This window comes from Vitis riparia, chromosome 13, assembly GCF_004353265.1.
Source record: "Vitis riparia cultivar Riparia Gloire de Montpellier isolate 1030 chromosome 13, EGFV_Vit.rip_1.0, whole genome shotgun sequence".
NCBI classification, from domain to species: domain Eukaryota; kingdom Viridiplantae; phylum Streptophyta; class Magnoliopsida; order Vitales; family Vitaceae; genus Vitis; species Vitis riparia.
In genome coordinates, this window is record NC_048443.1 from 10,303,222 (window position 1) to 10,328,717 (window position 25,496).

Sequence of the window (25,496 nt, forward strand, 5' to 3'; positions counted from 1 at the left end):
TCTTTGTCCAAAATTGGAGTCTCCACTTTCAAGACTTCCACTGCTGAAGAAATTACAAGTAAGAGAATGTAATGAGGCGGTCTTGAGCAGTGGAAATGACCTCACCTCACTCACCAAGTTAACAATTTCTGGGATTTCAGGCCTTATCAAATTGCATGAAGGATTTGTGCAATTTTTGCAAGGGCTTCGGGTTTTGAGAGTATCGGAATGTGAAGAACTCGAATATTTGTGGGAGGATGGTTTTGGATCGGAAAACTCTCTTTCTCTTGAGATTAGAGATTGTGATCAACTTGTATATTTGGGATGCAATCTTCAGTCTTTGGAAATAATTAAATGTGATAAACTAGAGAGGCTTCCAAATGGATGGCAGAGTCTAACATGCCTTGAAAAATTGGCAATCAGGGATTGTCCAAAGCTAGCGTCATTTCCAGATGTAGGTTTCCCACCAATGCTGAGAAATATTGTTCTTGAGAATTGTGAAGGTCTAAAGAGTCTACCTGATGGCATGATGTTGAAGATGAGGAACGACAGTACTGACAGCAACAACTTGTGTCTCCTTGAAAAGCTAGTGATATTCAGCTGTCCATCTCTCATTTGCTTTCCAAAAGGGCAATTACCCACCACCCTTGACCAGCTAGTGACATACAGGTGTCCATCTCTCAAGTCTCTTCCAGAAGGAATACCCGCCACTCTCAAGAAACTCTACATAAGGAATTGTGAAAGGCTAGAGTCTCTACCAGAGGGAATAATGCACCAACATTCCACCAATGCTGCTGCTCTCAAGGAACTTGAAATAAGTGTTTGTCCATCTCTCACACCCTTCCCAAGAGGCAAGTTTCCATCCACCCTTGAGCGACTTCACATTGAGGATTGTGAACACCTCGAGTCAATTTCAGGGGAGATGTTTCACTCTACTAATAATTCACTTCAATCTTTAATCCTCATGAGGTATCCTAATCTCAAAACCCTACCAGATTGCCTCAACACCCTCACATATCTACGTATTGAAGATTTTGAAAATCTGGAATTGTTGCTTCCTCAGATAAAAAAGCTCACCCGTCTTACACGGCTCGATATCTGTAACTGCAAGAATATCAAGACCCCCCTATCCCAATGGGGCCTTTCCAGACTCACCTCTCTTAAATACCTCCATATTAGTGGCATGTTTCCAGATGCAACTTCCTTTTCGGATGACCCCCACTCGATTCTTTTTCCTACAACTCTCACCTCCCTTACCCTTTCAGAATTCCAGAATCTGGAATCCCTAGCCTCCCTGTCTCTCCAAACCCTCACCTCTCTTGAAAAACTATGGATCCGCAATTGCCCTAAGCTCCGATCGATTTTGTCAAGGGAAGGACTATTGCCTGACACACTTTCAGAACTGAATGTGCATCGTTGCCCACATCTAACACAAAGGTACTCGAAGGAGGAAGGAGATGATTGGCCCAAGATTGCCCACATCCCCTGTGTGCACATGTATGGCTAATCCATCTGAGTAATAAATAAGGTATTACATCTCATTCCCAACACATCATTCTTCCTCTTTCTCTTCTCAACACCGCTTTCAATTTCTCTTACGCGCTACTGTAATTTTCTAATTGGACTTAATTTTTAACAAGAAAGCAGCTCTTGACATGGCTCTTGGCTTGGTATTTTCCCAGTGTCTAATTTTCTCTATAATCTGTCACAATAAAAAATAAGCATTACTACTTCTACCTTTCCAGGTGCAATAAATGAGATTTTAATTCAACAAATTCAATATCTAATGTATCAAGACCTTTATACTATAGGAAGTTCTAGTTTATTGACTTGGTTTGGTTTACTAATTAGATGACATTATCACTTCACTTATTGTAGTTATAATGAGAAAAACGGTGTCAATTTGAGAAAGGGGAAGAATGGCGTTATATAGATCTCATTCCTAAAATAATGATCAATGAAGTGCTATTTTAATCAAAGGGCCACTCCGCCAATATACAGTCAGGTAATTCTTTTGCGCTTAAACTTTTCTTTCTGTTTATTTCATTTAAGATTTTCTTTTTCTTGAAGCTTCGAGCCTGAAACAAATATTGAACAGATTTTCATACTCTATTTTGATTTGGTAGTTTGCAAAAATTAAATGAACCATTTATAACTGTTGAAAAATTAAGAAAAAATAATGTAAGAAGTGTTCTCTGTTTTTGTTCTGGTTTTTTTTTTTCTTTTTGTGTTCTCTGTTCATTTCTTATATGAAAAAATAAAGGGCACTGAACAACTCTAGGGCATATTCTAGTTAGTTGCTTTATTAGCAAGTCATTCAAATTGCTTTGTTTTTTTCTTGCTTCAATATACCAAATTTTATGGACAACTTTAATGACTTGAATTTCAATGCTTTTAAATAATTTTATTCACAATTTCATGTGTTTGATTAAACTCATTTAATTGGAATTAAACACGTTTAAATTATCGATTTGACAACATTTAAAACATTTTTGGTTCCTCAGAAGTGTTAAATGAATTTCTCATAGATTTTCATTTTTCCCTCAATTTTCCGATAAATAATCAAACAAGAGAAAAAGTTTATAATTTTTTTTCCCTACTTTCCCATAAATTTTTTGAGAACCAAAATAGTTTTATAATTGCTAATTTTTAAAAATTATTAAATTCATATATATATATATATATATATATATATATATATATATATATATATATATATATATATATATATATTTTACTCTTTCCTTTCTCATGCAAGAAAAAGGAAATTATGTGTGCTAAATTTATCAAACCAAACTAATCATCATTTTTTGTGTTTTTTTTCTTTTCATTTCAGTGTTCATTGTAAGTAATCAAGATGAGTATAGAAGATTTCTTATGATAAACAAAGTTTCGATTATGACCATGGAAGAAACATGTAAGGTAAACAACAATAATTTTATGCCAATGTTTTTTTAGATATGAGATTATTTAGAATTCATATGAAGTATTTTATGAAACTTGAGTTTGTCAAATTTTTTAGATGATTGAACTCTCCTTTGGTTCAGCAGCTTGCAGTGATTGGGCGTCCAAGTAAAATGTGCTCTAACCAAGTGGACTTCTTCAAAAGGTAAGCAGTACGCATAAATCTCTTCTTGAGATAGTGGATGCACTTATTTTTGTCTCAATTTTGATGATATTTTCTTCATGTTTTGACTTTTGCAAGGAAGTGGAATATGAAGAAAGGATAGATTGTTCAGACTTTGCCTGTGGAGGAAGGGAGATTCCTGGGTGCTCAACACTTGATGCTCATTGCTCTGTTCAAGAAGAATAAGAAACTCAGAGGTACAAGGCACCTCCAGCACAGTGAAGTGAATACCCAAGCTTTTTGGATTTCTCCTAGGACACCTGGAAGGCTGGCACATAAGGTTTGTCATCTGCACACCTGCCATGAGTGACAAACACATGTGGGTTCATCTCAAAACTCAATAAGAACAAAGAAATAGCTCAGCCAATCTTTTGATTATAAATTAAGAATGGAGAAAAACTGTTACGTCAATCTCAAGAAGCTCAACCAGTATTTTTTTTTTTTGATAGACAACAAGAACATGCAGTAAAGAGTGCCAAAAGAGGAGGGGGCGCACCCTACGAATACAGAGAGAAGCTCAACCAGTATCAATGAAAGGTTTATTCTCTTCCTACAAAGATATTTCTTCGATTTTGTGAAACAGTCCCAGTTTTCTTTATGCCATTCTACTGTTGTTCCTATGAGAGGTAGTTTGGGCACACTTCAACAAATTTGTAAAATTTTAATGTTTCAAAATCTTGTTCATCTCATTAATCTGATGTTCAATGAGGTTCATAACAATAAAATTAGCAGGAAAGCACCATGAGTCAGAAACTGACAAAGTTCTTCTCCTTCAAGCTTTCAACTGTATCCTTCAGGCTCACCTCCAGAGGAGTGAAGTGAATGCCTAAACTCCTTGCTTTCTCTTGGGATACCCGGGAGGATGGTGCATAAGGTTTGTCATCTGCGCATCTGCAACCAAACACATGTGGATCCCATCTCAGAATTTTTTGCATGATACCAAGGCATAAATATTTAAGGGGAAACAAGATGGCAAGTACTCTTCAATGTATCCAATGGAACAATAGGAAGTAATATCGTGTTGATCTCACTTGCTTCTAATGATGGCACTAACGAGCACTAGCAATAACAAATAGAAACTTACCTTTCAGGTAGAGGTAATCCAGGGTAGAGCTTGCGCAAAATCTTCAGTATCTCAGAATTGTGTAAATCCCTCTCTACTAAGCAGTATCTTCCACTAGCTTCTGGGATCTCATATGCTTGAATGTGTGCATTGGCAACATCTCTAACATCAACCCACCAGGATGATATATTCGAAAATGTTTGAGCTCCTGCAACAAACAAATTCCAAATGCTTGCATTTGAAGAATTCAGTATCTTGATATAAAGTCTGCAATGTGCTTGTGGATATTTTGATGTTTTGTCATTCATTTTCTTGGATATTGTCAAGTGATTAAACTAATCACATCGGTTATGCAGTTTAAACCCGTCCAAACAAGGAGTACTATTAGTTAGCGCAAGAAGAAACAAAACATATACTTATATTCAAGTAGAGAAATAAGAAACAAAACTTAGGACACATTTTGCTGAAGAGTACCATTTATGAGGTTCAAAACTTGCTCTGCACTTAGATTAAGAGTGGGCTGTAAGAGAGGACCAATCACCCATCCTGGATTTATCGTGACCATGTCAATCCCATTCTCCTTTGAAAACTTCCAAGCGGCCTCCTCAGCTAAGGTCTTTGAAAGCACATACCATTGCTATCAAAAACTCAAATAATGACATTTGGTTAGAAATGGTTTCAGTACTACTACTTCTAGTACTACTACCAGTGAAAAAACCGGTAAAATATTTCATAAAACATGCAAAAAAGATGGTATGTGATAAGAAATAAGCTCAGATGCAAACCTTTGATTCCTTGCATAAAACTGGATCTGAAAACCAACTCTCATCAATTAGCACCTCAGGAGTCAGAGGTTCTCCAGTGAATAAAACTGAAGCCAAAGACGATGTTACAACCACTCTTTTGACAGATGGGAACTTTTGAACAGGACCTTAGGACATTGATGGTTCCCTTCAATGCAGGGTCAATCAATTCTGCCTGAACCTGGGGGTTAATGGCTTCCAATGCAACAGGGGATGCAGTATGAAAAACACCATCACATCCATCAACTACAGAATCAAAAGACCCTTCTTCCAACAAGTCTGCTTTGAACAAATGAAGCCTTTCCTGAGCTCCATCGAGTGAAAGCAAGTGCTGTGTCTTCTTTGGATCATCTGTGGCATATATACATATAAATGTAAGCACAACCAGTGAGTTAAATGGAAGCATATATAAGTGAAAATGCCCTCGGAGGTTCAGATAGAGAACTGACTTGGGTCTCGGACGGTTGCTTGAGAGTGTAACGGTGTTGGAGCAGGAGCTTCACCAGCCATGAAGCTATAAACCCAGAAGCTCCGGTCACGGACACCACCTTTCCTTCTCCACTCATCTCCCTTGACGTCTTACGAAACCTTTAAATCTATGTTACCCACTTGTACACTTCGTGTATATAGAGATAATTTTGTTTGATAATTTTGGTTTGGTTGATAATTTTGTTGATAATTTTGTTTCTACATTTGCGGTTACTTCACTACCATCGAGTCTTATATCAGCATTATTCAAGCTTAAGGCACAAAATTTGAAACTTACGCATTTCTGCATAATTTTCTACCGGGGTTTATTAGTGAGAATTATTTTTTATAAAACATATTTATATTCAACAGTAATTAACAAAAATTTGGGGTTTCAATCTTATTGTCTCCAATCATTTCAGTACTCTTAAGAAACAAAATGAGCAGAGATAGTAAAACTTCAGTAAGCTTAATTTTCCCTTGCTTAGGAATGGTTGAGCAGCCAATCACAGAATGAAGTTAATGGACCATGCCACCTCACTGCCTACATTTCCAAAGGCAGAGCTCACTGTGTCCTTTCATATGGTATAATCAAGAACATTGCCCTTACATAGTTTGTTAGCTACCAACCTCTGCATAAGTTAATGACAAGTGAAAATCTTCCTCAGTTACTTCCCAAACAAAAAATCTAGTTTGGCAGGGGCCTAAGGTCTACGAATCTCCTTGGTGCCTATTTAGGATAGTTGATAGCTTTTGTTGTTGAGCAGAAGCAGAAATAGAAGTTGCCGCTTTTTATATGCTGTTGGTTTTCTTTTGGAGAACTTCTAGCATGTCTTGGGAATTGCTTACCATGAACATGTTAGAAGATATATGACTCCAACACACTTCACAATGAAGTTACCAAGAAGACACCATTTTTTGTTTATGATTCATTTGCATGGCCATACCACGTGTCAGAAACTGACAAAATTCTTCTCCCTCAAGCTTTCCACCGTGTCCTTCATGCTCACCTCCAGAGGAGTGAAGTCGATGCCCAAACTTTTAGTTTTCTCCTGGGACACCATATAGGTTGGTTCATAAGGCTTGTCGTCTGCACATCTGCCACAAATGAAACAGAAACACATCTCTTTGGGTAATTGAGACGATCCCCAAGCAATGGGGATTAGTTCTTTTGTACAAGAAGAATGAAATATGGGTTTAACTAGACCTAAATGGCAAAAAGTATTCAGTGAATCTGAAGAAACTCCACCAAGGTCAATATTGATGATAGAAGTTTGAAACAAGGAAAGGTTCTTATAGCTCACTAACAACTTCATTCAAAAGGAAAACACATTTGTGGATATGATCAGCCAAAACAGAATAAATAATATAAATCAGAAAATTCCTGAGCCCTGATCACTGAAGCACTTTTAGACCCTTAGCACTTCGATAACATATTAAGAATTGGATGCAATTCATAAGAAGGCGATATGTTGAAATAGCATAGACATGCCATTATGACCACCGTGAATGGAGAAAGGCTACGCATACATGTGAAATATTTCAAACATACAATAGTATTTAAAGTAAGACACAGTGGTCCAGCCATGGCCCAAGTAAATGCAAGCTACAACCTACTGGATTCACAGGCACATCATAGAGGATAACACAGACCGACAAGGTAGGCTAATTTGCAGCTTCCCAGCTCATTCAGATGGAGAGGATTCACCTCTCCAAAGTTTGATTCTCAAGGCAATGCCTTTTGTGAAAATCTCAATAATTTGTTGATGGTGTTGTTTCAGTCTTATTAGAACAACTGTTTCTTAGTTTAGTCTATTGTCAATTGGTGTTGTCTGTGCAACCAAATGATGGAATCAATGTATCACATATTCATCCAATGCAGGTTGCTTGTTTTATTGTGTCTGTTGCCTTCCTGATGTAGTTGTTTCCTTTTGTTTTTAATTTCTACATTTTAGTGCTACTTTCATACTACTACTTGCACCAGAGTTGTGCCCCTTTTTCTAGGTACTTCTTTACAGAATATGTATATATTAGCCTATCAAGAAATAAAAGAAAAAACCCAAAATAAACAAGAAGAAGTAGCATTGCCTAAGCTGCAATATTGATTTCAAAGGGCACTAATGCAAACTAGAAATAACGCCCTGCAAATAATAAAACCTTACTTCTCAGGTAGGTTTAAAGCAGGGTAGAGCTTGCGCAAAATCTTCATTGTCTCAGAACAGTGTAAAAATGCTCCCTACTAAACAGTATCTGCCTCTAGCCGTTGGAAGCTCATATGCTTGAATATGTGCCATGGCAACATCTCTAACATCAACCCATCGATGTGTTTTATTGGGAAATGTATCTCCTGCCGCAAACAAATCTCAGAAGCTTACATCACAAGTATTACGTAAGTGTACTGAAAGTATCAGTTTCTTTTGCCTATTTAAGTTTAGCATGCAATCTGCTCAATGATAATATGATGTTTTTCCATTTATTTATTTATAGTCATTGTCAACTGATCTTTTGGTACAATCTCAAAAGTATTACAGCTAGAAATTTTTGAAGCACACATTTTCGTCTTAGACTGTTTGTCTCAAACGGAAATGCTTAGAAAATGATGCAATCACACTTAGCAAATACACTTATATTTATCACTTTATGTAATGTTGGAAATTACAAGTGAAAACATTATTTTGTACAAAATACCTTTCTTATTTCATACGAAAGATCGAACGGTTCTAAAGCAGCACGACAAATTACTTTGGTTATTGCAAGCATTGAACTAAAGCAACTACCAACAAGTCTAATCCCAATTACTACGGTCTGGACCCATGAATCAGAGTACAACCATCAAGGCACAGGTTTATCATATGTCCAATGCTCAACCTAATGGCAACACCCTCATAATTGAAGCAAGATACAGGGGAGGTTAGTTGGAGGCAGAAGAGGTTGGCTAGTGAGGAAACAAACCATATTGGCTGTTAAGGTAGTATTGATTATTGTAAGAGTTGTCAATAAAGTAACATGATATTGCCCTATAAAGCCACTAGAAATGATTCTAAATGTTTAAAGAATGTTAAGATCTGTAAAATAGTCCAAAAAAGTTAGTAGAAGTTTTTAAAAATACTGATCAAGTGAGTTGCACATGAACAACTCATTTGCAATGGAGTTGGATGCGGGGAACCCCCACTTTATGCTAATTATGTTGAGCTCCAGTAATATTTAGATGGGGTAGATCAAAAGGATTAATGGGTTATTTAAGAAGTTCTTGCCCTTGGCTTGAACTTGCATGCAAATATACCTCAAGTTCAGGATAGTAATTGCACACGCATGCTTTCAGTCCTTTCACAGTCCAGGGGTCCTTCCAAACCAGTCTGACTTAGGAGGCCAAAACGAAACATATCTTCATCTAATCTCATATGCAAATCTCCCAAATGAGTATCTTGGTGATACAACTATAATGACCAGAGGAAAGAACAATTTTTTAATGTTAGAAGATTAGTCAGCATATATCAAAATGCATATGTAGTCCTTTTATGTGGAACTGTGGAAGTCTTGTGACGGTTTATTGATAAGTTTTGATTTAAACTTCTGAGTTTCCATTTGCAGGGCTGTTGGATAGAGTTGACTCAATATTGAAGTGAAGCATGTATTGCTACTGGAGTAGAAAGATAAACATAAAAAAGAGATTCTCATCAATTGTAGAAGAGTACCTTTTAGTAGCTTCAGAACTTCCTCCACACTTAGATTAAGAGTAGGCTGTAAGAGAGGGCCAATCACCCACCCTGGATTTATTGTAACCATGTCAATCCCATTCTCTTTTGCAAACTTCCAAGCAGCCTCCTCAGCTAATGTCTTTGAAAGCATATACCATAGCTAGTAGAAACCAACATGTTTGAAAATATATAGTGAGAAGCATTTCTAGTAGATAATGGAACATAGAGAACAAGCAATGAAGTTATGAACCCAAGCAAAATCAATAGGAGGCCGTGCAGGCATACACACTCACATTAAAACTAATTAGATATGTCACAACTGTTTTGTCAACCCATGTTTCTGAGCCCATCATGTTTAATGGATAGTAAGACAATCAGAGATTAACATCCATTTCATTCATATAATATCCAAATTAGAGTTCTCATTTAATTTCTTGTTTGAGGAATGCAACTTTATGGATCAGACAGCTACCAACACCGTATTAGTGAAATACTAGACATACATGGAAGGATTATTTAATCTAATGGCAGGCTTAGCAAAATAAAGGGATAATCCTCTCATTCCCATCGTGTTATTTAACCCTAAGCTGCCTAGCAGAAGTGTAAAAACAAGAGGGCATGACAAATTGGCAGCTACTTCTGCAGGGTAAAAGAAGTGAAGAGCCATGAAAAGAAAACATTTTGTAAAGCCACAAACAAGAACATGCAAAAGAGATAGCATGTGATGGGAAATCATCTCATTTAAGCAACCTTTGATTTCTCACAGAAAACTGGATCTGAAAACCAACTCTCATCAACTAGCACATCAGGAGCTAGAGGTTTTCCATTGAATACAACTGAAGCCATAGATGATGTTACAACTACTCTTTTGACAGATGGAACTTTTGCACAAGATCTTAGAACGTTCATTGTTCCTTTTAGTGCTGGGTCAATTAGCTGTGCCTGAAACACGGAGAAACAGATAAAACAAATCTCCACATAAGTAGTCCAATGAAGATAAGCTGATTAAAAGCTAATAATTATGTATAGAAGCAAACATAAGATCACATTATGGATCCTAAAGAAATTCTCAACTTGTCTATGATCTATGTTTTTGTGTGATAACATTATGCAAACAGTTATTTACAAGGAAGGATGAGAAATCCTTCAAACAAGTAGATGTACAAGAACATGATTCAATAAGGGGAAAAAAATAAAGGGAAAAAAATGAAGAGACAATGAACCCTCCAGCCTTAAAGATTAACCCCAGGTAGAAGTATATGATATGGCTCACTCAAACAAAGTTGGCATAGGACATGACTTCTCTCTTAATCAGCCTCTCATCTTCTTGATTTCTCGATCTAAACTTTCAAGAAATGATCAGCCAATGTCTCTAAAAAGATCCACTATCCTCCACAAGTGGTGGTTTTATCTCCCTGACCCTTTTTGACCCAGTGACATGCAAGAGAGAACCATTGCTCAATTCTCCTTCCCCATAAGATCATAAACATCCAACTCTTTCACCAGATTTACATCCCTTCTAATAGTTTCAGGACCTCTGCATCACATCAATAGCAAACCCCATCACAAATGACATTAAAGAGCCCTAATAATCACACATCTATGGACCTGTAAAAGGCTGGAAATTTCCATCTGTCTCGAGTTTGCTAGGTAACATCAACCAAACTTGAGCTTTAGGCTACCATGAGGCTAAAGAGCCCACTACATTTTTGACATCTAAGTAGACTATCTAGTGGAAGACTTAGTTCACCTTTTGACACTAACTTATCATGTATCATTTGCTTCTATTTCTTCTAGATAAGTTTGAATATCCGTACATATGCATTTTCTATCTAGCATCAGTCTATCTCAGGCCTTAGGGTCCTCTATTTTCAACTAGTTGAAATATCTTATCACTTTTTCTTTTTCAATAAAGGCATAGAAGGTCCACAATAAAGTAGCATTCTTGAACGGGTCATAGGAGAAAGGAGCCACTGAAAAACCGAAAGGAGATTCTGAGTCTTCCAAAGAGGTACAAGCCTAATCCCTCATGGAAAGAACAGAGACATGGTAAAATGAATTCCTGCTCTGTTTCTCTTTTCATTTTCATATTTTCATTCATAACTTGACCCTTGATTTGGCACAAACACACACCTATAAAGTTTTGTCTATTGAAGGGCCATCCACAATTGCTCTGATGGCCAAAAAGTCACAAACAACAGCATGCCACATTCTGAAATGAAAAGATGCTGCCTGACTTCACCAGAAAAGCAAGGCAGGTGAATAACTAAAAACTGGTGTCCACACTGTGATTGTTGGCATGCTGCTAATTCCAATGATTGAGATGGAGCTGAATTCGATCACATAGAAGCTGGTATGTTAATTGTATAACATGTTGTGTCCGGAAACTGAAAAAAGTGCAGAGTGGACTGGCCACAGTCAGGAGTCTAGAAATAGCACAGGCAGTGCCTCCTCCAGCACAAAACCACTCTCCGACGGGAAAGGCATATTGATCTCTGATCCAAAAAAGAATGTATATACATTTAAGGGAACCTAAAGAACTCTACAGTGACAAGCATTCAAAGAGTTGTGGGATAATAGACATTAGCACACAAGTCAATGAAAGATTTTCTCATGTTCTGATGTATCCAAGCATTTCTCTGAAGCCGAATAATCCATTAGCCAGCTAGGTTGGTCTCTCTGCACAGTGCTTTCCCTCTAGGACTCCTCCCACCTCCCAAACTCTTGAAGAATCCCAACTACAAAAAACAATATCTGCCATTACATCAACACAAGATTTCCATTTGTAACTGAGAGAACTTCAAAATCTAGGCTCCATTGTGCAATATGAAATCAGGTTGATGAGATACATTATGATCATTTCATCATATTGATCAAAGAATTTTGATAAAATAAAATGTTGTTGGGCATACCATACCTATTTATGAGAAGGAGATATTCAAAAAATTAAAAAATAAAAAATCCACGTTCCTACATTTCAAAGAAAGATGCACAACATTGATGGAGTTATTCCATAACTGTTCCAGGATCTAACTCTCCCAACCACTATATGGAGTCACATGGTGATGGTGACAAAGGAAATGTGGTTACACATGAATTATGATAAAAATAAATAAATAAATAAATAAAATAAAATAAAATAAAATCTCTTTAAACCTAAAATGAACCAATAAAATAAAATAAAATAGCCATAAGGTTCATCCATCAAATTGTAGAAGTAACTTTTATTTTCATTTTTATTTTTTTTGCTGATCATGTTATGACAGTGCCAGTTTAGAATCAATAATACAGCAAATATGTCATGCAATTGGAGGAGTTATGGATGATCCTTGTATTCATAACTACATCAAAGGTATAATCATGTAGACTTAATTGAGTTTTTAAGGGGCAGTGCCTAACTAACTAAAATTAGCAAGGAGGTAATATATGAATCTTGTGAAGCATTCCTATTTTAAAAAAATTAATCATGTGGAGCAACTGAGCTGTTTGAGAAAATAAAGGAAAAGGGAATTTGGGAAGCTGAGGGAGGTGAGGAAGGAGGTAAGGAAAGAGATCAGAGAGAAGGAAACAACCACTTCTCTAGCATTTTGTGGAATGCATCCACTATTAGTAAGCACATTTACCTATTTCTTATACCTATAGCATTCAGGGTCCGGAGAAAATCATAAACAACTTGTCTAACATTTTGTGGAATGCATCTTCAGTCACCTTGAGGCAGTGGTTGTCAGTTAAAATGCTATAACTCTCCACTCTTGAAGATAATCACAAGGAGTTTTTGTTTTTTTTTGGGCGGGGGGTGGGGTTTGTTTATTTCAGGATTTAAGGTGGGAAGTAGAGGTGTCTCATCTTTTATTTGCAGATGACACATTGATTTTTTTGTGAGGCTTCTAAGGACCAACTATTGCATCTTCATTGGGTCTTGATGTGGTTTGAAGCAATTTCTGGGCTTAAGATCAACCTTGAAAAATGTGAGCTAATCTTAGTTGGAAGGGTTCCAATAATGGAGGAGTTGGTGGATATTTTGGGGTGTAAAGTGGGGTCATTACCTTCGAAGTATCTTGGGCTTCCTTTGGGTGCTACCTTTAAATTGACAACATGAGGGACTTTGGCAAGAGCGGATGGAAGGAAAGCTCAAAAGGTGGAAGAAACAAAGGTTGTCCAAGGGGGTGGGGTGTTTAACTCTCATCAAAAGTACCTTGTCTAGCCTACCCATTTATTTCATGTCCATTTTTGTTATTTCAAGAAGGGTCTCTTGTAAATTGGAAAAACTTCGAAAGGACTTTCTTTGGGGAGGGGGGGTTCTCTTGCAAATAAGCCTCACTTAGTGAGTTGACACAAGTTTGTAAGCCAAAAGCGAAAGGAGAGAGGGCGAGGCATTCAAAATCTTTCTATTTTGAACAAGCTCTCTTAGGAAAATGGAGTTGAAGGTTCATGTCAGAAGGGGAGACCTTGTGGAAGAAAGAAATCATTGGTAAGAATGGGGTAAAAGAAGCAGGTTGGTGCTCTTTGAAGACAAGGAAGGGTCATGGCGTAGGATTGTGAAAGGCTATAAGTAAATGATGGGATTCTTTCAGAAACAAGATTTCCTCTGATTTGGGCAATGGAAGAAGGGTAAGGTTTTGGAAGGACATTTGGTGTGGGGGCACCCCTTTGAGTACCTCTTTCCCCTCTTTGTTTGCTGTAGCCGCTTCAAATGAGGCTTGGGTATGTGATGTTTGGAAGCATATTGATTTTGAGGGGTGTTGGAACCCTTGTTTTGTAAGGAATTTCCAAGATTAAGAGTTACGTTATGTTGAAGCACTCCTTTTGTGTTTGCATGGCAAATCAATGAGAAGGGAGATGGATGACAAGGTGGTGTGGATGGCAACAAAGGGAGGCCAATTTTTAGTTAAATCTTTCTATGATGGGATGGTTCAAAGGGGTTCAGATTCTTTCTCGACAAGGCTTATTTGGAATTCTTAGGCTCCAATAAAAGTGAGTTTTTTTTTTTTTTTTTTTTTTTTGGGAAGCAACTTGGAAGGGGATTCTAACTATGGACAATTTGAAGAGAGGTTGGACTTTGGTAAACAAACGCTTTTTATGTAAAGATGAGAAGGAATCTTGCATTCACATCCTTCTTCATTGTTCTAAGGCTAGTTTGTTATGGCAATTAGTTTTCTCCTTGTTTGCAGTGGTTTGGGTGTTGCATACCTCAGTCCAAGCAACACTTCTTAGTTGGCATAGCCGATCCGTTGGGAGGAGGAAAAAAAAAGGTGTGGAATGTTGCACTTCTTTGTTTGTTTTGAACTATTTGAAAAGAGAGGAATAGAAGGGCTTTTGATAATGTTGAGCTTTCGTATCATGAGCTAAAATTCTCTTTTCTTTGTAACTTTTTAGAATAGACCAAAGGGGGTCTAGGGCAAGAGTCCTTTTGTATGATTGATTTTATCGATTGGTTAGGTTGCAGAGGGTTTTTGTGTTTTTTCTTTGGTGTGCACATGCGTACTTCCTATGTACTTGGTGTAGCCTTTTTTTTGGCTCTTTAACATGTCTTTTGCTCTTTTACCTATTCAAAAAAAAAAAAAAAAAAAAGGCACAAGGAGTGTTTGGATCAGCCACCATAAATTTCCATTGGAATAGCCTTGTTACGGTGTAAGCATTCCCATGCTGCTGTCAAGGAAGTTATACATTCCTAAATAAATATTCACAGGGTTTTTGGTTCTTATTGATGCAAGACAAAGGGCCTTTATCTTCTTTTGAACAAACATAACAAGTGGAGAAAAGAAGGATTAGGGGGAAGAATGAAAGAAAGAAAGAAAAAAAAAAGAAATAAGAGCAAACTCGAGATCCAACATCTTCAATATTTTTGCACATAAGCAGAATATAAAAAATCCAATATCAATTTCTCTCTTTTCCACCATTGTATTGGTTTAATGAAATCAGCATTCACTACCATTGGATCAGTTGAAGAAACCACATACAGAAAGAAGAATCATGCAAATTAACAATTCATGATTCGTTATTAATTTCAAGATCAGTAACTGATTGGAAAAGAATATAGACAATACTAAATTTTACAGTATGCCAGTGGAACCAATATAAGATAAACCTGGGGATCGTCAACTATCATCACAACTGGGGATGCTGTATGAAATACTCCATCACATCCATCAACCACAGAATCAAAGGATCCTTCTTCAAGTAAGTTTGCTTTAAACAAATGAAGCCTTTCTTTAGCACCTTCAAGTGCAAGCAAGTGTTCTGTCTTCTTTGGATCATCTGTGGCATATATAAGCACAACTTGCATGTTAAATGGAAATAAGAAGAATGAAAGCTTACAAAAACTTTATTTTGGTAAGAACATATATTATGTGATAGAAAAAAAACAACCCTAGTACATAAGGAGTATACAGTGAAAGCATGACTAGAATATTAAGAAGTTCAACTATGCTCTTCTTAGAAGAATGGGGATTGAACTAAAATGGATGGGGCATGTAGAGTAGTCATTTTCTCAACTGCAATTGCAAGCTTTTGGATCATTTATGCAAGATGATTGGATTTTCAAAGTGCAATAAACTTCAGTTGTGATGTACAATTTGTTGAAATACTAAAAATAGAATAGAGCTAAAGGCATTCAAGAGGAAACCGAAGAACAGTAAAGAAACAAAATGAAGCCCTAAACTGTCCTCTTGTCTTGTTTGTAGAACAACAAAAGCTTGCAATAAAGCCAAATAATTGTACAAAAATTTGTTGATTTTCTTCGTTTCTCTGAAATTATTTTCAAGAATAGGTCTCCAAAAAGAACACAGGCCCATATTTAGAGTTTTTGGTTCCAGAACAATTTGGTATGGCTGAAGGAAAATCTTTTTCTTTCCCTTTGCTTTTCTTTTTGAGACCTCCTCAGTGTCTTGTAAATTAAATGCAAAAATTTTTACAAGATAGTAGTAATTAAGAATGAACACATGCAGAATCTGAGATGGATTGATTCTGAAAGTATCTGAAATCATTTTTAATAGCATAAACTCGATCAATTTGCCCTGTAGAACCATGTAGAGAGTATAATTCCAAGAAAATTAGGACAACACAAAGACCCGAGTACTGAATATTGACTTTCAATCATAGATTAAACTTCTGAAAAAGGAAAAAGGATAAAGACCCATCAAAATACCACTCGATCTAAGCTTCACACTGCTAAATAACGGCCCACCCACATGCATAAAACTAACATTATGCTTGAAAAGTACTGAAACAATAAAGAAAGAAGAAAATTGGGGAATGAGAAGTTTTGTAATTGGGAAGAGATCTGACTTGGGTCTCGAACTGTGGCTTTGACGGTGTAGCCGCGTTGGAGCAGGAGCTTCACCAGCCATGAGGCTATGTACCCAGAAGCTCCGGTCACGCACACCACCTTGCCTTGCCCGCTCATTTCTCACTCTCTTCGTAGTCCACATTCAGTCTGCTGCAAAATATCCAAATTGTAGTACACTCACCACCTTCTCAGATTCCACTGTCGTAATAATAATTATATTCTATTTTCTTATATTTCATATCCGCCCGCCCTCCCGGACCAACCCAAAATTTTGGGCTTCAGACTGGATTTTTGGACTTAAAAGAGAAGAATTTGTGTTAATCCAGGTGCTTCCCGGCCCAACCCGAAAGTTTGGGCTTCAGACGGTCTTTTTGGACTTAAAAGAGAAGAATTTGTGCTCAGCCAGGCCCGACTGTTTTTCCCAAACCTAAAAGGCCCAAAACCAGCCCCACGGGAGCTTCGGGCTTTGGGTTCAAGCATGGTTGGTAGTTATTTTTTAAAGCAGTTTTTTGTTTTTTAGAAAAACAAAAACAAAAACAAAAACAAGAAGACATATTTGACAAAAAAAATTAGTTTTCTATTCATAAAAATAAAAAAATAAAGTGTTTTAAAATAAATGTTTTAATTATTTCCGTTTGTTTTTATAAAGTTATTTTAAATAGAGAACGATTAAAATAAAGTACTATATATAAGATAAAGTTATTTTTAAAACACATTTAAAAAAAAAATTCATAAATTACCCTCAAAAATTGTTTTTCATAATTCTTATTAAAAACATTTTGCAAAAATAACCAAATATTAAAAGATATTTAGACAAATATTTCATAATTGTTAAAATTTATATGTTCATGTTTTAAAATTTGAAATAAAAATTATTAATAAGCATTAAAAAATATATATTTTCCATGTTGTCTAACATATAAATTTTTTTTTTCTTGAAGCCACTAATTAATATAATTATGATATGATATAAAATAAAATGGTGATAAATTCTAGATGGATAAAATATTGGGAGTTTAATGTTCTATTAGTTTACCTTAAAATATGAATGAGACAACTTTAAATTACAAAGAACAAAAAACTTCATTAGCATAATTTAGTTATGCATTTAATATTTTTGAAAACATTTTATTTCTTATTCTTTTTATTAATTTCAATTAAAAAAAGAGCAAAAATACTTTTTACAAGTAGCAAACACTCGTCACACTACTATTTTATACATACTTACATATATAACCTAATTTTATATTTTTATAATATTTGTAATTTATTTTATTTAATATAATAATATCTATTTTATGTTTTTTAGTATTTAAAGAAAAATATTAAATTTTAATTATATTATTTCATTTTTGTTAGAAAGATACATAAATTCATTCTCATTTTTTTTTTAATTATGTTTAAATGTTGTCCTATTTGCTATTTAAATTATGATATAAAAGAAGTTAAAAAAAAAAAAAAAAAAACCATTATGAACGAGTTCACCCTAATTCAATCTTACAAAACTTAGCTTTTATCATACAACTTAAACAACTCAACTATGAGTATAAGCAATTCAATTTAAGCCTAAGTTTAATATATAGAAATAAGTTGAGTTTGAACTAAACACCTCATATTTGAGGTTATATTTTTTGTTAGGTTAGGGTTGAATGTTTCTTAATTCAAGTTTGGTTCGAGTTGATTACCAAATCAACCGAATTCGTCTAAGATGTAATATTAATTTTAAAGTTTTAATACCTGTAGACCCCCATTTAGGGCTCGTTTTTGTGCAGCCCAATTTTGCCAAGTGTCATGATCTCAAGGAGCCACGTGTCCATGCATGGTTGGTTGTTGAAGAATCAGATTGGTGCTTTTGGAGTGCCAATGGAAGGGTGACACGTGGAGGAATGTTCTAGAAGGTCCCTGCAGGCTGTTAGCAGGAGCGGAGGAGAGAGAAACAGGGCAGGCTGCAGGCTGGTGGTGGTGCTTTTGGTGGCTATTTCTGCAGGTTGTTAGGGGGGCGAATCAGGTAGAGAAAGGAGGGATTTTTTGGAGGTATCAATTTTTTTAGGAAGGCTGCAGAGAGCTTTAGGGAAAGGAGCTTTTGTTGGAGATTTTTAGGGCAGCTGCAGAGGGGAGGTGGTCCAGGAGGCTGCCGTTAGAGATATTTTTAGGCCTAGAAGAGGAATGTGGCAGAGATCTTTAGGGAAAAGGAGTTTTTGTTTGGCCGTGAGGAGGTAGAGGCTTTTCAGGGGGAGAGAGATATTTTTGGGAGTTTTCAGAGAGGATTCGAGGGACTGGAGGCTGCATTTTTGCAAATATATTGAGGGGAGAGAGATTTTTCTGAGGAGGAATTCCTTGCCGTTTGGGGAAGGAAAGATTGTGAGAGGTTTTTCTTCTGAGCTTAGAAAGCAAGCCAGAGGGAGACCAGAAGAGGTGGTTTCTCATAGAGATTTTTAGAAGGAAGAAAGCAAACCAGAGAGGGAGGTCTTCATTACTAGTTTTCTTGGGTGTAGAAATCTTGGGCAGAGAAAGGAGTTTAGCTTAAAAGAACAGAGTCAGCATTTCAAAGGTGGCAAGAGAGGAACAAGGGAGGAATTGCTGAGATTCGACCATTTCACACTTTAGGTTCTCCACTCTTATCTTAATTCATTTGATATCCAATCACACCATGCTTCTTTATGATATTTAGATGCTTGTTTTGACTATCTAATGTGTTGAAATTGTTTCTCAACGTTTGATTGCTTGGTCTCTATTATCCCCTATATGAGTGGTATCACGATTATGCTATTTGTTTGAGTATTAAAATCATTTGAAAGCCTCCCACCAGTCCTTAACTCTCATGGTTTTTCATAGAAGGGAGTCAAAGTTAACCGTATTATTTTCTTGTCTGCATGCTCTGTTTTCTTTCACTGTGTTGCATGTCTCTGATATTTTTAGAGTGAGTATCATGTTAGAGTTGTTTGTCTGCATTGGGATGCTCTTGAAAGAGTTCAGTAGCAAGGCCTCTGGGAAACATGTGTCCATTGTCATCTATTCGGTGAGTTAAGGTTCATCTAACCGGCAAAAGTGTCGTAGCCATCACCCTGCTGAAGCTTCCATGGTGTCCTGTTTGAGAGCCTATCTTAATGTTTGGAGCAGAGGTTTTAATGTATGGGTTGAAATCAAATTTGGAAGCTGTTTGTGCGAAATCTCGGGTTTAATAGACTGTGTCCAGTGGATGGTAATGGTTTGATGGGGAAAATATCAGTAGAAATGAATACATTCCCATCTAATCCAGCGGAATCTGAATCTGCAGTGAGGAATATTGATGATGCTCCAGCATAGAATGGTTTGGAATGCGTACACAGAATGCCTTGAGAGATGGATGTATCACATCCCAAGGCTGTATCACCTGGGTTTAACCCCAACACTGTTAAAGCCAAGACTCTCCTTGCCCATTTCAGTCTCATCGGATGCAAGGGGCCTGTAGAGAAAATGTTTGAAAAACGCCTGAGAATCATTTCAATCAACTGTTGGAGCAGCGCGTGGATGGATAGCCCATACAAAAGTCCACATAGTTGAATATGGTTGTGGGTAAAATGGATGCAGTGGTGCTCAAGGCTTCATTATTTCTTGATTCTACTTTACACCCACCTCTATGCATGCATGACCCTGCCAAACTTGCAGAATCTCCAATTTATCCCTTTCATGTCACCTTTTTCCATCCTAACTAATTTTCATACCCACAAAATCCTTTTCTCTCACTACTCATCTTTCCTTCTTGACTTCCACCATCAAAACCATTCTCCCCATCACCTTACCACCTTCCAATACCATATTCATGCTTCGCCACACCCATTCTCATTTCCATTTTATGTCTCCATCATCCACTTCCTCTCACCATCTTCCATCACCTTCAGTGGTCCTCATCATACCCATAACCTTATACCCGTTATATCCTCATGCATGCATGGGTCTGATATTCACTGCTGGAAATGGAAATGAGAGGGTCTTCAGACAAGATCAGTATAGGGCAATCTGGGAATCACATACACTCATGAAGGACTACTCACATCCATGCATGTCTTTATCCTTGCGTGCCCATCATCAATGAATCACTCTCACTTTATACCCACTGACCATCATTCCATACCCACCACCCAACTATGTCTCTCTGGTCCCACCACATACCCATTCCTCTCATGCCTATTTCCATGTAAACACGTATCACCCATCTTCTATACCCTCATGCATATCACCATTTTTCATCTCTCTACACCACATGCCATTTTTTTTAACCATCCATCCTTGGACCCATTTCTTCCACCTTTGCATGGCAATGCATGGTACCTTTCTAACCCTCGTGCACCATTATGTTCACTGCCTGCGCTCACATCGATCCATCCCATACCATTGTTCCCACTCTCAAGGCTACCCCACCTTGCATGCCCTCCACTCATAAATCACCAACAGTGGCTATGATAGCTAAATGTGACCCACGCCATGGCAAGTACTTGGCATTCTGTCTGATGTACCGAGGTAATGTGGCACCCAAGGGCGTGAATGCAGCTGTGGCCACCGTCAAGATAAAACGCATTATCCAGCTTATTGATTGGTGCCCTATTGGATTCAAGAGTGGTATCAACTACCAGCCACCAATTGCTGTTCCTAGAAGGTATCATTGGAGAAAACGCGTCATTATCAACATCAGTGGAATCAATGGAGAAGTGATGCCAAGCCAGTGGGAATACCAAGTTGATCCAGGTCAGTGCTCTTCCCTACTCGCTCAGCGTGTCCACGTGCCGCTCTTCAATGTCTGTTCTGTCGTTCATCGCTTCAGAAAATCCCAGACATGCAAGCATGTCATCAAGAGTTGCCATATGGAAGGCGGTTTCGAAATGAGAACGGGATGCCTCAGAGACGTCAACGTCATCTCTGGTCTGCCGGCGACGACCCGCGCGGGGAGTTTGGATATACAGGACGATGAGAAACACATGGATTCATTTCCAGATTTCGCCAGAGATTTGCGTTTGATAAAAAATGTTCCTGCAGCAGTTTCTTCGTGACATTGTTGGTTATCGTTCTCACAGGGTTCTTCATCAAAATTTGGAGCCCTAGTGTTCACCCCTAGATCGTTTTACTAGTGCATTAAAGCCGGGAAATTTTGGGATCAGTAGAGAGCGACTCGAGCCTGGGAATCTCAGGTATTCATGAAGGACTACTCAAATATATGCGCATCCTGGGATACACATCGGTGAGGAAATAGTGATTTACCTCATGTGAGCATCAGGCTTAGAGCTGGATTTCATGATCAGCTGATTGGAGTACTGCACCATAAGGAACGCCTTGCCTCTAACGAGGTGGCCCTGTTAGTGACGAGTTTAAAGGCATTATCTGGAGCAATTTCTTGTATAGATATGGTTCATCATAAGTCTTTGCTTTCTTCTATTTTTGGAACGAGCCTCTGGAACTATGGACCTGATGTAGTGGGTGCAAGGGCTGTGAGTGGATGCTTGGATTGCAAGAGTATGAATGACTTGCCAGTGACCTGTTCTGGGAATATGTGGCATCTGATTGTTGAGGCTGTTAAGGCCGTTTTGGTAGGCAATCAGAAATCCTATTGATTGGTCCAGACTCGGAAATAAACATCGAGCTATGTGGAATTATTAACATGGGGTTCTGGGCAAGCAAAGGATGTCTTGAAGATATTTAAGGAGCTTTTGGGGAAATCTAAGGGAAGGTATCTCTAATATTATGCTGCAAATCCAGATGGACGAACCAAGCTTGTTATTGAAGATATATGCCGTGATATTTACCGTTCAGATTCTGAATAGAAATTAGTGTTGCTGAGATACTTCAACCCGGCTGGTGCACATCCTAGTGGCCATATTGCTGAGGATCCTCGTGGCATCCCAAACAACCTTACGCCCTTTGTGCAGCAAGTTGATGTTGGCAGGCGACCTGCGCTTACAGTTTTTGGAAGTGTAATGGGACAAAAGACTCCATCAGTAAGCTTGTTTCTGACTTGAACAGTGCAAAATTGGAGGCTGATGTCAATGTTGTTGTAGCACCTCCATTTGTTTACTTTGACCAGGTAAAGAATTCATTAACAGATCGGATTGAGATATCTGCTCAGAACTCTTGGGTTGGGAAAGGTGGTGCTTTCACAGGAGAAATCAGTGTGGAACAATTGAAAGACATTGGCTGCAACTGGGTTATCCTTGGGCACTCTGAGAGGAGACATGTTATTGATGAAGATGATCAGTTCATAGGAAAGAAAGCTGCTTATGCCTTGAGCCCAGGTCTTAAAGTAATAGCTTGTATTAGAGAACTGTTATAAGAAAGGGAAGCAGGAAAAACTTTTGATGTTTGTTTTCAGCAAATGAAGGCTTTTGCAGATGCTGTACCCAGTTGGGATGATGTAGTTATTGCATATGAGCCGGTTTGGGCTATTGGAACCGGTAAAGTGGCCACACCCCTGCAGGCACAGGAAGTACACATAGCTGTTCGTGATTGGCTTAAAAAGAATGTCTCAGCTGAAGTTGCTTCTAAACACGAATTATTTATGGAGGTTCAGTGAATGGGAACAATTGTTCAGAGCTCGCCAAACAAGAGGATATTGATAGGTTTCTTGTTGGTGGTGCTTCCTTAAAGGGTCCTAAATTTGCTGTGATTGTCAATTCTGTAACATCCAAGAAAGTTGCTGCTCGATCACTCACACTGGTTTTTGCACCGAAAGTGGCAATAAGGGAGCTTGTGATGTATCTCAGAAATTCCTAGACAATGGCGAGAAGCAGTCAAGCTCTGATGAGTCCCACATATACAACGCTGCACAGCCAATGGTTGCAAGTCTAGTTGGAAGTTTGGCTCATGTCACATGCACATACATCGGAGCTGATGCTTTATGCCTACAATCTGAGGGCAAGCTGGTCATATTGAAGAGCTTGAAAGGGTATTAAGATACTTGAAGATGACACTCCAAAAATCTTCAGTCATGTATCCCATACTTGTCTGACAGTCCCATCAAACCTTACCATGTTATGAGCGTATAAATGCCTATTCTCGTCCACTGGTTCCATGTGGGGTTTGGGTTTTGGCGTTTCAAATGGATTTGTGATGCATGAATTTGAAGAGTTACTAGCAAGACTGTTGGGAGGTGCGACCAGAGATATCCCATTGAGGACCTGAAATGATGGCCAGATTATAAGATTGAGAGGATTAAGATATTGGAAAGAGAAGTTAGAGAATGAGCCAGTCAATAAAGAAAAGGAAGACGCGGCCACGCCACTGACCACTTATTACTCACCCGGTCACAGGATCTCACCACGAAAATGCAGGCCAAGTTTCTCCACGCATGTCTGCCGCTGCTGCCACAACTAGTCCCAATAGCAGTCTCTCTATATCAGCCGTTGTACCTTCATTTTCTGCAGCACCCATTTTTACATTTGGCACCTCTGTGGCTCCATTAACTTCAGTTTCTCCAGTTCTGACAACTTCAGCTGTAGAATCTACAGACAAAGAAGCCAACACCAAGCAGGAAACAACCTTTGGCAATCCAACCAATGCTCCTTTTGGTGGCACATCTCCTGAAACTGCGAACACAGGAAGCGGCATTTTTGGGTTTAGTGGTTCATCCTCCTCTTCAACTGCTAATAACCACTCTCTTGGTCCTACTCCTTTTGGTGCTGGCAGTGGATCTTTGCTTCCTGCCCAGACATCATCATCTCCTGCTGGGACAGGGATTGCATCCTCTACTCAGAGCGTGCCCATTCAGTTCGGTTTGTCCACCTCATCTCCATTTGTGATGACTGATGCTGCACCTCTCAACTCTCTATTTGGTTCTTCAACTCCTGCCAAACTGTTTGGATTGAGCAGTAGTGGACTGAGCTCTTCAGTTTCCTTGTCTGAGGCCAACACTTCTCTTAGCTCCACCAGTGGCATTACCTCCAGTGTGTTTAGTTCCAATTGGCCAACCACTAAATCTCCCATATTTGGTTCAACATCAACTGGGTTTCCTTTTAGAGGATCCTCAGCTTCAGTTGCTGGTAGCAACAGTGCACCTATGGTTTTTGGTTCCTCTACCAGTGCCTCATCAGCTAATATGTTCTCATTCAATCCATCTGCTGGCACTGCCTCCTTGTCATCATTCCCCTCACCACAGCCAAGTTTCCTTCCGTCAGGATGTCGCAAGTGATCCTCTACATGGACAGCGTGGATACTCTGAAGCTAGCTCCAAGAGCCAGTCCACCTCCTATTTTTCTGGAGGGTCATGAAACAGGTTGGGACAGAGACATTTTTTTTTTTCTGGTATCCGAGACTCAAATCATTCCCATCTTGCACAAAGAATCCAGAGGAGGCGTAGAGGTTCCCATGCATGGCCACCTTTGACCCAGGTGCCACTTCCCATTGTACCATCTTTAACTTTTCAAAATATTTTTCTAAACCTCATTTCTTCAAATAATTCCTAGGATTCTAGTTTGTTTAAAAATAATTTTAACTCTTTCATTGTACATCCTTAGCATTTTTTTTAGGTTCCCGAAAATCCGTTTTCCAATAAAATTCATTGCCATTTTCTTCGGCATACACTTTTCACGACTTCCATGATTTTGACACGTTTTAAAACAAGCAAGACTTTAATTTTGTAATTCCAATGAATGGAATTTATGAAATTAATTCATGCTAAAATAGATCGGGCTTTGGTGGGGGCCCAACATCAAATAAAATTTCTTTAAAATAAAAATGAATTTTGAGTGGAGTGTCATGCGTGTCTTTGATGATTTTGTACTCGATTTAGTGACATGTGAGCTATGTTTATGCTCTTTATTTTGCACTAACCCTCTCTCTTGATAGCGCATAGTGGTTCGCTGCTCAGGTACACACTCATCCTCGCTCTGGTTAGTCTATATGCATTTTTTTGGCTCTCATATGTGCATGATTGCTCCGAGTACTCATTGATTTTCTTATTGATTGTCATGTTAGCTTCATTCTATTAGTAGAGACCCGACTTTAGGGACTTAGAGGGGTGCTACGGTCTCTGCCGTACCTTCCCAATAAGTAACCTGACCCCCGAGCCCGATGCGGTTTTTCGTAGATCACCTTTTCCAAATAA

General features: G+C 38.1%; 1 protein-coding gene and 3 pseudogenes across 1 annotated transcript; 2 read left to right on the forward strand and 2 right to left on the reverse strand.

Moving 5' to 3' along the window:
• The first annotated feature begins 8 nt into the window (after positions 1-8).
• LOC117927795 (putative disease resistance protein At3g14460) lies at positions 9-4,196 on the forward strand. The gene is made up of 6 exons (XM_034847481.1): positions 9-1,507; positions 1,858-1,984; positions 2,816-2,901; positions 3,027-3,088; positions 3,185-3,386; positions 3,556-4,196. The coding sequence occupies exon 1, from the start codon at positions 449-451 to the stop codon at positions 1,484-1,486; it is 1,038 nt and encodes a 345-aa protein (XP_034703372.1). The 5' UTR covers positions 9-448; the 3' UTR covers positions 1,487-1,507; positions 1,858-1,984; positions 2,816-2,901; positions 3,027-3,088; positions 3,185-3,386; positions 3,556-4,196.
• On the reverse strand, positions 3,339-5,902 carry LOC117927796 (annotated as a pseudogene).
• A 92-nt stretch (positions 5,903-5,994) lies between these two features.
• On the reverse strand, positions 5,995-16,571 carry LOC117927797 (annotated as a pseudogene).
• A 5,233-nt stretch (positions 16,572-21,804) lies between these two features.
• On the forward strand, positions 21,805-23,167 carry LOC117928298 (annotated as a pseudogene).
• Positions 23,168-25,496: the final 2,329 nt, after the last annotated feature.

Coding starts and splice junctions, on each gene's coding strand:
- LOC117927795 (XM_034847481.1), top strand. CDS start 449: ATGCTGAGAAATATTGTTCTTGAGAATTGTGAAGGTCTAAAGAGTCTA.